Source organism: Balaenoptera musculus, chromosome 14, assembly GCF_009873245.2.
Source record: "Balaenoptera musculus isolate JJ_BM4_2016_0621 chromosome 14, mBalMus1.pri.v3, whole genome shotgun sequence".
In the NCBI taxonomy this organism is placed as follows: Eukaryota; Metazoa; Chordata; class Mammalia; order Artiodactyla; family Balaenopteridae; genus Balaenoptera; species Balaenoptera musculus.
Genome location: NC_045798.1, coordinates 20252179 through 20267525, shown reverse-complemented (window position 1 = coordinate 20267525; position 15347 = coordinate 20252179). Strand labels below are relative to the sequence as shown.

At 45.4% G+C, this 15347-nt stretch overlaps 1 protein-coding gene across 1 annotated transcript in view; it reads left to right on the top strand.

The window, feature by feature from the left end:
• The window catches only part of SLC5A1 (solute carrier family 5 member 1), a 57107-nt gene that overhangs the window by 24616 nt on the left and 17144 nt on the right, over positions 1 to 15347 (top strand). The window contains exons 4-9 of the mRNA XM_036823768.1: positions 247 to 306; positions 1481 to 1585; positions 11690 to 11795; positions 12880 to 12960; positions 14669 to 14889; positions 15135 to 15270. Of these exons, the coding sequence (XP_036679663.1) occupies positions 247 to 306; positions 1481 to 1585; positions 11690 to 11795; positions 12880 to 12960; positions 14669 to 14889; positions 15135 to 15270 (709 nt within the window). The remainder of the gene's footprint in view (positions 1 to 246; positions 307 to 1480; positions 1586 to 11689; positions 11796 to 12879; positions 12961 to 14668; positions 14890 to 15134; positions 15271 to 15347) is intronic.

The window sequence follows — 15347 nt, the reverse complement described above, 5'->3', positions numbered from 1 at the left end:
GCAAAAGGAGCTGTGATGTCAGTGGGCAGCCCCCCGGGTTCCTCTCCACTGTTGCCCAACTGTTGTTCCTGTGGACCAATCAGGCATCAAAGGCCTTCTCCAAGCACTGATGGCCACTTAGGGAGTTGTGCCCAGAGCCCAAAGAGAAAATGCTGGGTGGATGGTCTGCAGCAGCTGCAAGCCCTGTAGGCAGCGGGATGGGCTAAGGTTCCTCCTGGTTTGACTCCACCTCTTTTTTGGTTTCAGGCCCTTTTTTTGGTGGTTGTGCTGGGCTGGGTGTTTGTCCCCATTTACATTAAGGCAGGGGTAAGTATTTGCTCTGTTATTATGTAATATATATTTCCTGCTGGCAAATATCTGTGTGAACTTGGTCCTCCTGGAGGGCAGAGGAGACTTTCTGAGATAAGAGCCTATGACTTGGCTGTCTTTCCTGGGTTATAAAGTTCCTGACTGCTCTCAGGGGCATTCAACAGATCTACTTGGCCACGACTTGTCCCTCTAGGAAGCCCTCCTAAGCAACCTCACTCTATTCAGCATTGAAAGCATCACATCCCCTCAGTCTGGGTGAATACTTGCAAGGCACTGTCGTGCATTTGCACATGATACGTAACTGTCTGCCTCAGCCCCTGGAACAGAAGCAACATGAGAAAAAGAACCATATTTTCCCTTTATTTAAAAACATCAGCAGCCTTTGTTTGCTGAGCATGCATCTGGTACTCAACTACCAAATGCATGCTCGGTCTCTTGACTAAACCTCTGACGTTTTACATAAGAGAGCTTTAGCAACATCTGTCCATTGAGATATAATGAGCAGCTACCATGTGTACGTCTATACATTAGGAGCTGAAATCAATAAGAAAGAGGCACAGGCAGACTCTGCATCTTCTGGAGGCTCATGGACTGCTGGTGATACATGTCTGATTCCAGGAGACAGCAGGCTCAGGGTTGAGGACACGAGACAGAGTGTGGTTGGAATTTGCAGAAAGGAACTGGGAGAGCAGTTGAGCTGGCCTGCAGCCACAGTCCTTGGCAAGGCTTATGTGCAGAGCAGGGTGAAGCACACACCCAGCCTGGACACCTTTTTTGGTGCACTGAAAAGGTACCACCGTGGTTATGATGGCTTGTTCACAGAAGGTGCTTTGTATAGGACTATCTATCTATTTATCTATCCCCTCCTCCTTCAGGGCAAGGATCTGCCTTCTTGGTTATGTGCAGGCATGTGTTCATTAAAAAAATTGTTTATTGGGCCCTTCTATGTCCTGGGATGATACCTAGCTGCCTCTGCAGTGGTAGGGCATGTGGGATGGAGATGAGCAAATGGATGGAGGATGGGGACATCTGGCCACCTCGCAGACTTCTCTGACCAACGAAGGTTAACCCTTGATCATACCTCTGACACTGGGGTGGATGCCTCTGTTCTGCTTGCTCTGGGCCTTCTGATCACTCAGACTGGCAGTGACCGCCCTTCCATCCCATGCAGGTGGTGACGATGCCAGAGTACCTGCGGAAGCGATTTGGAGGCAAGCGGATCCAGGTCTACCTCTCTGTTCTGTCCCTGTTGCTGTACGTTTTCACCAAGATCTCGGTGAGTCCTCTGCCCTAGGGGCTGAGCACCGGCTGTCTCAGAACCTGCCTACCCTCGCTCCTCAGCACATGCTGGCCCACCAAAGGGCAGTGCTATATGTTTCTATTAACTCGGTCCCTTAGGCCTTTTTGCTTCTGAGAGTAAAGTCCTATTTCACACATCAAGGAGTGAACACATGGAACTCCTTATCCTCTACTGTGGGGAAGGTTGAAGACATAAACGGTTCAAGCTGTTCTTAACAGAAGATTAAAAGGGAGTTAGGGATGCCTGAGGGCTGGCCCGGACCTTAGAGGTAGCTGTAAGCCTTTATGCCCTGTCAGGGTCAGAATCTGGCTCCAAGTGACATTTCTGATGCGCTTAAACATGGGCAGTCAGTGGCAACTCTGGAAGGGACCTCAGAGATTATTCCCCCTCTTCCTTCGTGAACAGGGAAACAAACTCTGGGGATGGAGATTCTTGCTCAGGAGTAGAACCCAGACTGCTGGCTCCAGCTCGCTGTCCTTTTCACTGCACAAGGCTTCTTATATTCGTTCAGAATCAGCTCCCTGGGCCTTTAGTTGCTAACCCTCCAGGGGATTTTTGCTCTCTCTGAACCCAACCACTGGGGTGGACCCCCTTCCATTTAGCCTGCCTCCCTGCCAAACTGGAGCTGCAGGCCCCAATATGCAGAGCTGAGATTTCTCAGGGATTGGCTGGCCTTTGGGGTGTGTTTGAAAGCTGTGCAGAGCTCTTGGCTGACCCACTGGAGCAAGACTTGAATTCCTTCTTTACTTCTCTTTTCCTTTCTTGAAAATGTTCAAGTCAACTCCTTTTGATGGTAAAACAAAACATAAGCGAAAGACCCAGGAAACCATTGAAGTTCTGAGATATATTCCCCCTGACAGCCCAAAAGATGGCAGGAAGAAAAAAGTCTGCTTATAGGTCTTGCCTGGAATTTTTTTTTTTAATCCCTAAGGAGATTGTCAGTCTGATAAAGGTTAAAGCAACAGTGGAAAAAAAATTTTAAAGAAGGAAAATGTGAATAAAGAATAACAGAAAGAAAATAGGACCTTGGTAAGAACACTATCTAGGAGAATAATTGGAGGAAGCATGGGGTTGTGGAGGAGCTGGGCTTCTGCTCTACTGCTTGCCAGCAGTGACCTGGGGCCAGTAGCATATTGCTTTACTTCTCTGGAGCTTAGCTTCTTTGTGAGTAGGATGGGGATAAAAATTCTGCCTCGCCTACCTCCCTGGGTGGTAGTGAGGATCAAATGGATTTTCTTGAAAACATGAAGTGTTTTTGGGATGTAAGATATGATGGTGATGAACATGAGAACCATCGATGCTCCCTGTAAGAAGCTCCCTGGATTGCTTCAGCACCCTAACCTAGCTAGAGAAGAAGGCTATATATTCTGGATACTAGGCCCTTATCAGATATATGATTTGCAAATATTTTCTCCCATTCTTGAGGTTGTCTTTTCACTTTCTTGGTAGTGTCCTTTGATGCATAAAAGTTTTAAATCTTGATAGAGTCTAGTTTATCTTTTTTTTCCTTTTGTTGTTCATGCTTTTGGTGTCATTTCTAACAATCCATTGCCAAATCCAAGGGCAGAGAGAGAAATGGCATTTTCTGTGCTCACATAGGAAGTGGTTCCAGCTTTCCCCCTTAGCCAGCAGTTACAAAGTACTCACTGCTGTATCAGAGGGGTTATCTCATTGGCTATGGTCAGTTTTCCTCTTTTTTCTTGTCCTTCCTCATCTAGCACCGAAGGTGAGATTGGACCAATCTCCGCACTTGTAAAAGATCTGCCCTGGCTGAAATCTGAGTCAGTTGGATCTGAACTGAGCCTTCTCTTCTAGTTAGGTAGGGTAATGAAAAAATAGCAGCTCGTGCTTTTATTGCCCTGATTACTTAAAAGTGAGAAAACAACAATATTAGATAACATTTTCAATTTTTTTAATTTTGGAAAATTTCAAACATACACAAGCAGAGATAGAATAGTATAATGAGTACTCATGGACCTAATTCTCATCACTTGGCTTTCACAATGAACAATATTTTGCCATTCTTGGTTCATCTCTCCCCTTCCATCTTTTTTCTCCAACAGTATTTTAAGTCAAATCCCAGACATCATGTCATTTCACTGTAAATTCTTCGGAACGCACCTTTAACTTTTAAAGAACTTAACCATTGTGCTATTATCATGCTTAACAAAATTTATAGTAATTTCTTAATTTAAGTAGTTTAATACCTGGTCCATATCCAGATTTTCCTGATTATCTGAAGAATGTCTTCTTACAGTTGATTTGTTTGAATCAGGATTCAAATGAAATCTATACATTGCATTTGACTATTGCTTCTTTAGAGGAAATGTATATATATCTTCAGCCTACCACAATAATTTTTCCCTTTTATGTTATTACTTTCTACATGCATACACTATTTTTTTTTGACTGGGTTGTCTTTTTTGATGTTGAGTTGAAAGTGTTCTTTATATATTCTGAATACTAGACCCTTATCTGATACATAATTTGCAAATATTCTCCCATTCTGTAGGTTGTCTTTTCACTTTCTTTCGTGTCCTTTGATGCACAAAGGTTTTAAATCTTGATGAAGTCTGATTTATCTGTTTTTTCTTTTGTTGCTCATGCTTTTGGTGTCATTCCTAAGAACCCATTGCCAAATCCAAGATCATGAAGATTGAATGCTAGGTTTGTTCCTAAGAGTTTTATAGTCTTAGCTCTTACATTCAGATATTTGATCCATTTTGAGTGATTTTTGTATATGATGTGAAGTAAAGTCCAGTTCTCCCAGAACCGTTTGTTGAAGAGACTTTCATGTCCCCACTGAATGATCTCAGTGGGAACATGTGCTCCGGGATTGGACTAATAGGGCTTTGTCTTGGAGTTGGGATTGACACCCAGCCTTACTGCTCCCTCCCTGCCCAGCTTCCTGACATAAAGTGCTACTGCCCTTGACTGGTGCCTGTGTGCTTTCCCTGCCTATGTGATGATTCCACCTCCTTCACTTTCTCCTCCTTTCCTTCAGGGTAGTTCTTAGTTATAAGATGAAAAGCCTGGGCATTTCAGTCTTATTTCCTTAGAGACTGGTGTGCATAGCCTGGACTGGGAGTTGCTGGGAGGGGTAGAGAAATCGGGCTTCCTGAGGGAGGGAAGGTCAGGTGCAAGAAGAGAAAAGGAATGTAAGTGGGAGGGTGGGGAGGTGACCCTGGCACTAGTGGAGGTTGGTGAGGGAACTGCTCCTTGCTCCTTGGTTCAGCTTGTGAGGTAGCACCTGTCTACTAAGCATGTAGAGGAGGGCACTGGGATTCCCCTTCTTGGAAGCAAGCCTTCTCCAAGTCCACAGTTCAGGTGGGTGAAAGTCTGTTGGCTGACCTTTGCCCTTGAAGCTGATGTAGCAGTAGTCATAAAAATAAGCTTACTGCTCAACCTCTTTGCCTGCCTTCCCAATCACCTCACCTATTGTTCAGGTTACTGATTAACCCTCCCTGGACTTGGGAGCCCCCAGGTACCTGAGGGGCAGCCTCCCTCAACTCAGACCCTGATGGAGTCCATCCCCCAGCAGTTGGCTTTTTCTGAATTTTACTTTTGAACAGTACTTAGTATGATCTGCCCCCTTTCTGTGTGATTTCTGCGGTTCCTTACTGGAGGCCTTGCCCAATGTCCTACCAGCTCCACCTGCTGCCCAGAGCCAGCAATCCCTTGAATAATGCACACGAAGGATGATAGCTGCCTTTTATTTGGTGCCAATAGCTTTACTTAGTCTCCAGTAGGGGCTTAACTTATTCCATCTCCAGTCCTCATAAGAGTTCTGTGCAGGTGGGGATTTTTATTTAATTTTCCACTTGATGGAAGAGAAAACTGAGTCTCAGAGAAGTTAAGTAATTTGTCCCAAATCACATAGCTAGTGTATTGCAAAGCCAGGACTGGAGTCTGGGTCTCTCTAGTCCCAGCGTCTGTGTTCTCACAATTCTGCTCTGTGCTTGGATGGGATGAAGGCATAGGATAACAGGATAGATCATCTAGTTCTATGATCTATGCTCCCATTTTACAGAGAAGAGAAGGGGCTTTGTGGGGTTAAACAGTAGCAGAACTAGATTGAGAAGCAGAGTCCCTGATACTGAATCGAAACCTTTTGACATTATGTCCCCCTGCCTTCTAAGGCCAGTACAAACAAGTCAAAATTCAAGACCTTGGGGAAAATTAAAATAGCCAGTTAAGTGACCTTCCAATTTAAATGAGTTTCTGAGAGTAGGATTTGAGAGGACTGTGAAGGGAGAACATCAGCTGCACACTGGGTGTATAAGGGATCTGAAGGTGGGACATCTAGGCAGTGGGGAAGGGCAGGGAAGTGTCGGACAGGCAAGACTTTGTAAATTTGGCTGACTTCAGTTTCACCATGGGTCACAGAGCATGAAATCTTTAAAAGAATTACACTGATATTGACTGTACTTGCTAGGAGCTCACATTAAGATACACGAGTTCAGGGCTTATGAACAAAAGGAAAGAATTGTTAGTTAATAGAGTAAGGTAATCATGTATTTACATTGCACACAAACAGAGATTAATCACTATTGTTGTGTGTGTGGGGAGGCATGGGTAAGAAGAGAGGAGTGGCCTTGTGATATCCATGTCCAGGCAGGGAACAATCAGGGACCTACCAGGAAGGCTTTGGGAGGATGCAGGGATCCAGTGGGCATGTAATTGATAGGAGAGAAAAAGTGAAATGCATTTCAGGTGGAGAGTCCCAGATGTGGCCCAGGCCATTGAACAGGGGTGGTGTGGAGTCTTGACTATGGCTGCCATCTTGTGGCTATGTCCTTTTGGTTTCTGAGACCCAGACTTGATTATTCCTCCATGTAATCCTGAATTTTATAGGCTCCTTCCCGCCCACCCACTCCACCCCAGCACCCTGCCTTACGAAGTTCAGTGAAGCATTCTGTTCTGTAAAATTTCCTGGCATTATCTATCTTATTCAAATGTGCACAATCACTTGAGATAAAGCCTCGGATTTTATGAATTACATGTGATGACCAAATGTCCCTATTTATATTTCCTGGGGCTATTATCACAGATCACAACTGTAATAAACTTTTATAGCAACTATGCTATCTGTTTTGGATCCTTGGGTGAAAATAAGAGCTTCGGAGCTTGCTTAAGTTTTGAATGCTTATCACCTGGTTCATTCACTCACAAATGGAAAGAGAAATTTGAGTAATGGGGCTCTCCATCTCAAACCTCATTGCCAGGCAAGATCTACTGGGTGCTCAGATACAACTAGGACTAGAATGGGCAGCAAATGCACACATGTAAAATCCCAGGATTTCAAACATCAGAGCTGAGACTAAACAAACTACCCAAGGCTCATGGTCAGAGACTGTTACTCTAAGAGGTTTTCCAACTGGATCTGTATTTATTGTCCCCTGTGAGTCCCATGGAGCTTGCTCAGCCAAACTTTCAAAGTGGTCCCTGTGAGTTCCATGGAGCTTGTTCAGCCAAACTTTCAAAGTGGTGGGCTAAATCCAACTTCCTGTTTCTGTAAATAAAGTTTTATTGGAACACAGCCATGCCCATTAATTGATGTATCATCTACGGCTGCTTTCATGCTTCAGTGGCAGGCAGTCTTGAGCAGGTTGGAAAGAAACTGTATGGCCTGCAAAGCCTAAAACATGTATGAAGTGAGCCTTTACAGAAGAAGTTTGCTGACCCCTGGTCTAGAGGACCATAATTGTTTAATTCACTTCAAGTTAGTTTTGCTTAGCAGCACTGGGGAAATTTGCTTGTTCCCTTCTTCCCTCCCTCCCTCCCTTTTCCCCTACCTCCCTTCTTTCCTTCCTTCTTTCCTTTTTTTCTTCTTTATTAAGAGCTAAGAGTAGTTTAGAGAAGGAGCAATCTGAAATGAGCTGTGAAATAAATGATCTCATAGGATTAGAGGAGAGTTCTTTTATATCAAAGCTGGTGGTATATTCCCTATCCAGCCCCTGATTTTTATAAATAAAAAAGTAATGAAATGCTTCAAACATACAGTAAAGTACTATACTAATACCACCACCAGGATTCTGTAGATCTAAACAGCTTATCATTTTTTTAAAAAAGAAATAAAACAAAACAGATAAGGCTTATCTATATCCTTTTGACCCTATTTCCTTCCTTCTTAAAAGGTAAACGCTATCTTGAACTTGATATGTATTCTTCTGGTCTATTTTTTAATATTTTTACTACATAATGTGTGTATAGCCATATATCCATAGAGAATGTATTGTGGTGTTAAATTTCTGCTTCTCTCACCTTTGGAACTGTAAGAAAAGTGATGGCATTTAAGAAAATCTGGAGTGGAAAAGCACCCATAACCCTATAACTCTAACATAGACATTTTCACATTTTGGCTTTGCCCATATTGTGTGCTTTCCTTTAGCGAGCTGCAATCAGAATATGCAAACCATATCGTGGTCATTCTCCCCCTTCTTAGTATCAAACTGTAAACATTTTCCCATATTTCCATCTTCATAATTATTATTTTTTTAGGGGCCATGAAATATAATTGTTGATATACAAATTTAAGCCAGCCACCTAAAAATCCTCTGGTGGACAAAAGGCTCTCAACAGTGGTCACTTTTGGGTCTAGTGATAGAAGTGGGACCACATTAACTTTTCAACATATAACTTTTTGTGCTATTGTTTTTTATATCATACAACATAATTATTTTATTTTAAAGATAAGTAAACAACATTTTTTTTTAAATTAAAAAAGACCTTGCTCTCTGCAGAAAATATTCCAGAAAGGAAAACCCTTACCTTTCAATGTTGTGGGAAGGTCATTGGATTTGGAGACAGAAAACTTGAGTTTTAGCCCTTGAGCAAGTCATTGACTTTTTCTCTCTCATCAGACAATTTACTTGTCCTGTTACCTTGATTTGAGAATCAGAACAATGTATGTATCTAAAAGTCCTTGGTCAACTGTAAAATCCCCTAAATATGGAGGAAAAAATACCCTAATGAAGTAAGGAAATGTTTGGGCACCTAGGAGACCCCAAGACAGATGTCAGAGCACCCCAGCTTACATAAGCTTAGCTATGGTGTCCCCAGGCACATCTGCTGGCTTTCAGGGTTCCAAGGACAGAAAGAATTTATTACTGAAGTTAAGAATGACTCATGGGAGGAAGCATTTGTTCTAGGTTTCTTCAATTCATGAGGGAGGTTTCCTTGGAATTCTTTATCTGCCCTGTTAGCTGGAAACAGAATGCATATCATAAGAACAAGATTTCGATTAGCCCAAGACTTCCCATAAGTCTTTATAGACTTTGTTTATTGTGTTATCTTAGGAGTTGTGAGTTACTTATTTGTGACTAATGATGGTAAGGCAAATATTAATGAGGGTATCATAGTCTACTATGGCATGTTGTCATAAAGCATTACAAATTAACTACTCTGGAAAGTAAACCAACCAAGGGCATTTTAAAGGCAGTAGCAGCCTTGGAATTTTTTTATAGCTCACTTATGCTTATTAGCTAATCCACTGAATCTAAAGTGTGCACATTTAACAGCATTCCAATGAATGGAGCCCCTTTAACTGAAATAACTTTAGTGACAGTACAGAGGCCTTGGAGGGGAGGCACTGGCATTGTGAATACTCATCACAATTTCAGGTGGCCCAGAGTGCAGTGTCAAGGAGGGGTGGCCATTTCACCCTTAGCGAGGCTCATGTGCAGCTGGGGGCTCTTTCTTCCTCTTCAGCTTTAGCTGCTGCAGAGGGCAAGGTAGAAGATGTCTCAGATCTGGGAGGGGAATGCTTTCCTCGGCTGCAGGTCTTTCTCACTTCCAGCCACTGAGAATCACAAGCCCCAGGAGTCAGAGCTTTTCACTTTAAAGATGAGAACACTGAGACACAGAGAGGCAAAATGTTTTATTAAAGGTCACTCAGGCCTATAGTGGCAGCGCTGGGGTTAAAACCCAGGTCCTCTCACCACCAGCCCTGAGGGTGGGGGTCTCTTTCTAAGTCACCATCTCTCTCCCCACCTCCTGTGTCTGCCTTTCTTACTCTTCCAGGGAAGACAATGACAGTAGGTCCCCTGGGACTAGAGGATCTTCAGGGAGCTAAGGCACTAGGTCCTCAGGAGGGCCAACTTGGGGGAGGAGGCCGGGCATTAACACAGAAGCTTGGAGTTGGTGTGAGACGAGCTCTCTTCCAACCAGGAGTCAGGGAATAGGAGATTTGGTTGGTGGGGACCTGAGCCACTGGAGGGCACCGAGGAGCTGCAGGGAGGTGTAGAGGGAACAATAAAAATCGAGTGGAGATGCAAGGGCGCCCTTCCCCAGGGCTCTGATGGGGTGGCCCTTTACATGCCCTGAAATGTGTTCAGTTTTATGCAATAAAACAGCCCTTTGTGGCATCTAGGGGAAATCAGGTTCTTTTGCATCTAGAGATTTGAAAACAAAAAATTCACCACCATCATCCCTTAATACTGTCCTCCTGGTAGTATTTTGGAGAGGACCTGAACATTCATTTTGGGTGACTCCAGTGCTCTCTGTTGGTTTAAATTAGCAACTGCACCATCCAGCCAAGTAGAAGGTTCTTTATGGAGCTAAATGAGGCAGGGGGAAAAAGAACTGCATCAAGAACTGGTGAATTCCGGGTTGAAGAGGGAGCAATTCTCCCTAAATTTACATGAGATAATCTAGATAAATCCACCTATCAACAAGCCTGCCACACAAGAGGTTCGTGGTGATGCTCTGGTTGTGTCTGAATCAAGATGGATCCCATCTGGGCAGAGGAGATAAAGTTACAATGTTGGTAACATCTCTCTCCACTCCAGGGTGAGGCAGGGTTTCCCTCTCATGGACTCCAGCACTCAAACTTGCTTTTGGGAATAGATCAGATAAACCTTTTACACTGAGGTGTAAATGAAGGATAATAGCTTAGAGCAGCAGTCTACAAAGTGGGTTGGGAGGAACCTCAAGGTGTTAATAGTTGTTCCTTGGCAAACAGAGTTCCATAGTTAAATAAGTTTGTGAAGGGTCATTTACTATGTTTTCCTCCTGGGGATTCACAGTATATTAGAGGCTCAGAGAAGTTGTGTGGTAAAGAAACTGCCTTAACTTTATTTAATCCAGTATTTCACAGACCTCTTTGACTATGGAATTCTTTTTTTTTTCTATCATGTAATATCTATTATCATCTTGAATAAACTTGTTGGGAAATTTAGGAATAGAGCATGACTCTCAGGTGTTCATATCATTTTTTTTAAAGTTAATTAATTAATTAATTAATTAATTCTTGGCTGTGTTGGGTCTTTGTTGCTGCGCACGGGCTTTCTCTAGTTGCGGTGAGCGGGGGCCACTCTTCGTTGTGGTGCGCAGGCTTCTCATAGCAGTGGCTTCTCTTGTTGCGGAGCGCCGGCTCTAGGCGCACGGGCTTCAGCAGTTGTGGCTCGCGGGCTCTAGAGCGCAGGCTCAGTAGTAGTTGTAGTGCACGGGCTTAGTTGCTCTGCAGCATGTGGGATCTTCCTGGACCAGGGCTCGAACTTGTGTCCCATGCATTGGCAGGCAGATTCTTAACCACTGTGCCACCAGGAAAGTCTTCCTTTTGTTTTTTATTTTTATTTTATTGTGGTAAGAACACTTAGCTTGCCCTCTAGCCTCTTGACAGGTTTTGAGTGTATAATACATATTGTTGACTAGGTACAATGTTGTATGGCAGATCTTTAGAGCTTATTCATCTTACTTAACTGAAACATTATACCTGTTGATTAATAACTCCCCCTTCCTCCAGCCTCTGGTAACAGCCATTCCAGTCTCAGATTTTATGAGTTTGACTATTTTAGAAACCTCGTATACATGGAATTGTACACTACTTGTCTTTCATATTCTCAACTGGGGATAAAAATATGAACCTCTAATTGTGGGAGTTCAGCCAAAGGGCAAAGGGGTGTGGGCCAACGTGGGGCCTCGGAAATCACAGGCATCGGCACTACTTGGGGGTCGGCTTCTGCTAACCCCTCCAAGTTCTCCTCCCTGTCCCTGCTGCTGACGTGCCTCAGGCAGGCCCCGTGCACCCTGCAGCCAGCGGTCTCTCTCCCCCCAACCCCAGCTCTTCTCTCCTTCCAGGCAGACATCTTCTCTGGGGCCATATTCATCAACATGGCCTTGGGCCTGAATCTGTACCTGGCCATCTTTATCTTACTGGTAATCACTGCCCTTTACACAATCACAGGTGAGTCCCCTTGAATGACTCAGCCCAAGCCCAGCTTGGGGTTAGGCACTTGTGAAGACGTGGCTTCTCCTCTCAAGGAAGAGATCCACCCAGGAAAATGTTTGAGGAAACAGTTGTAGGTGGCCCCAGAAAAATCCAGTGTTGGTGGGAACAGTCAGGACAGCTTCTTACAGGAGGTGGGGCAGGGTTTGGCTTTGCAGGTTGTGGAGAGAACTTGGCTGAGTCGGGAGAAGCAGGGAGGGAGTGCCAGGCTCGGGGAGAGGTGGGAGCAAGGGAATGGAGTCAGGAATGGGAGTGGCAGGGCCAGGGCAGGGTGAGCAAGCAGATGAGTTCGGCTGGAGGAGGGGCGTCAATGGGAGGTAGCTGAGGGTGGGGGGTGTAGACGATGCTAAGACCTGATAGTTCAAGTGGGGTCACAGTGCGGGGGCCTTGGAAGCCAGACAGAGGCCTTGGATTTGATGTGACAGGGACTGGGAGGCACTGTAGGGAGGAAGGGAGGGAGTGACACACAGAGACCTTAGAGGAAGGCTCCAGAGGTGACCAGAGAAGCTGGCAGCACTAGTGACCATGGGGCACCTTTGCAGAGGTTGCTCTGCCCAGTTAGGGGGGCCAGGGCCAGTGATGGAGCTTGCTGCCCAGCTGGAGCCCCATGGTGCTGGGGATAAGAAGTTACTCAGATGGCCTGAGAGAAGAGAGAGTGGACTGATTTGGTTATGTCCCCAGACATCTTGTAGAGATGTCAGCTCTTTGCTGTTCCCTGCCTTTGTTTGCGCAGATGCTTCTCACCATAGCCATTTCCTGGCTTAAAGCGGTCACATCAAGCTCTCTGTCCTCAAATAGGGAGAAACATTCTTTCCCCAAGGCCTTCCCAGCATTTCTGTGAAAAGTGGAGATACTGGAACATGCTGGGTGGCAGACCTCTGTAACAGGACAAGGGAGGGAAGGAAAGGAAGGCAGACTGAGGGGTGCAGAAGGTGTGCAGAGGGAGAGGAGTGGGGGTGGGGGTGAGGGTGGGGAAAAGAGGTGGGCTGACAGGTTGCCCTCCTACCTGAGGTTAGATGCCTTGTCTCCTTTGCTTGCTCAGGGGGCCTGGCGGCTGTGATTTACACGGACACCTTGCAGACGGTGATCATGCTGGTGGGGTCTTTTATCCTGACTGGGTTTGGTAAGTGGGGCTGGGGCAGGCTGAGGAGGTGGGGAGGCAGAGGTAGAGGCCCAGGGAGAAAAAATGAGTCCAGCCTCCTTGCCTACTGCTGACCTAGACAGTGAGCTGGGTATGCTCTGCTCTCCCCAGGGGAGTAGACTGGCCTAGATTGGCAGTCACTGTGGGTGTGCAAGGGACACCTTCCCTAGCCCTGGAGGTTTCAGGCTGGGCCCGGCCCAGACAATACCTGGATTCCTTGCTGCCCTCTCTAGGCAGTCTGGGCCATTGGGCCCCAGTGTGGGCCTCTGATGTCACAGAGGGGTCTTCTCTCCACAGAGAAACTGGACAAAAAAAGGATAAGGCTAAATATCTATTAGGCTAAATATATTTAAATATTGCATCTTAAATCTCAGATTATGTCATCTACATTTTGATGTTAAATGTCCTTTCTTTTATAAATTGACCATTTTCTTATTTATTTCCTGATTTGGTAAAATTTTAAAAATCAGCCACGAAGTAAGTCAGAAAGAGAAAAACAAATACTGTATGCTAACACATATATATGGAATAAAAAAAAATGGCTCTGATGAACCTAGGGGCAGGACAGGAATAAAGACGCAGATGTAGAGAATGAACTTGAGAAGACTGTGGGGGGTGGGTAGGGGAAGCTGGTACAAAGTGAGAGAGTGGCATGGACATATATACACTACCAAATGTAAAATAGATAGCTAGTGGGAAGCAGCCGCATAGCACAGGGAGATCAGCTGGGTGCTTTGTGACCACCTAGAGGGGTGGGATGGGGAGGGTGGGAGGGAGGCTCTAGAGGGAGGGGATATGGGGATATATGTATACATATAGCTGATTCACTTTGTTATATGCAGAAACTAACACAACATTGTAAAGCAATTATACTCCAATAAAGATGTAAAAAATAAATAAATAAATTAATAAATAAATTTTTAAAAAAATCAGCCACTCTGTAGTCCCCATCCTCCCAGTTTTGAAATTTTATTTGTCTATGAAATCCTAAGGAGAAGACTGGAAACCCTACAAACAGAGGTATTTGTTATGGGAGGACATAAAATGCCATTTTATTTTTAAGGGGGCCCATGCTCTCTGTGTGTCCTGTGAAGCCTCTTATCCTCTCTATGCTATGTTTTCCAAGAGCTTCCATTTGATTTTCCCCAGTGGTCCTCAGGGGTCTCGAGCAGGGGGAAAGAATGCCTTATTCTGCAGGGCAGGGGCTGGAATGCCTTATTCCCACAGCCAAGAGGTGGCAGGGCTCCAGACTTCCTCACCCATTCTCTTCCATCCCACCACACTGCTGGGACTGGGGGCCTAGTCTGTGTCTCTGGGTCTGTGTCCAGAATCCCAAAGGCCACTGCTGATAGCAGGAGGTGAGGGGAAAAACAGAGTCTTTGAATCTGGTTCAAAAGCAAGGTCTTTCTTTTAATAATTCAAATACTTTCCCTTTGTAAAGAAGTTTATGGTTGGAGTACTTTCACAGGTTGTTGCTTTGGACCCTCACAGTAGCCCCCTGAGGGGGCTGGGCAGGGTTAATAATCCCATTCTATGGATGAGAAAGCTGAAGCCCAGAATGGGACAATGACTTGCCCAAGACCCCACAGTGAGGGCTCTGGCTGTGGGTTTCTCAGGCATCCACAGGAAGAAACTGCTATGAAGAGTTGAGAGTTTCAGGATGTTGACTTATGTTACCACTGTTTTCCAGCTTTTCACGAAGTGGGAGGGTATGATGCCTTCATGACGAAATACATGAATGCCATTCCAACTGTGATTTCTGATGGAAACACCACCATCAGGAAAGAATGCTACACCCCAAGGGCTGACTCCTTTCACCTCTTCCGAGATCCTCTCAAGGGAGACCTGCCATGGCCTGGGCTCATCTTTGGGTTGTCCATCCTCGCCCTGTGGTACTGGTGCACAGATCAGGTACCCACGCTGGATGTGTGGGGAGGAGAGGGTCTTCCCCAGGGTGGTACAGAGACTCCTGTCTGCCTGTGGCTTGTGGGGTTGGGAAAGGTAGGGCAGGGCTCATGTGGTCTGAGGGCTGCTGAGCCTCGGTGACATCAGAGTGCCAGGCCAAAGACCCGGGATGGTGGGGGAAGCTGGGGTGGTTAGAGCCTGTTGTGGGGTCTCTTACCTACACCCCTCCCTCACTGGGCTTTCCCTGGCAGGTCATTGTGCAGCGGTGCCTCTCGGCCAAAAACATGTCACACGTGAAGGCCGGCTGCATCATGTGTGGGTACCTGAAGCTGCTGCCCATGTTCCTCATGGTGATGCCGGGGATGATCAGCCGCATCCTATACACAGGTGATGCCTTCTGCTGGACTTGCCGACCTCTCTCTTCCATTTTCCTGGCTCCAAGTCACTTCTAAAGCCCTGTAGGT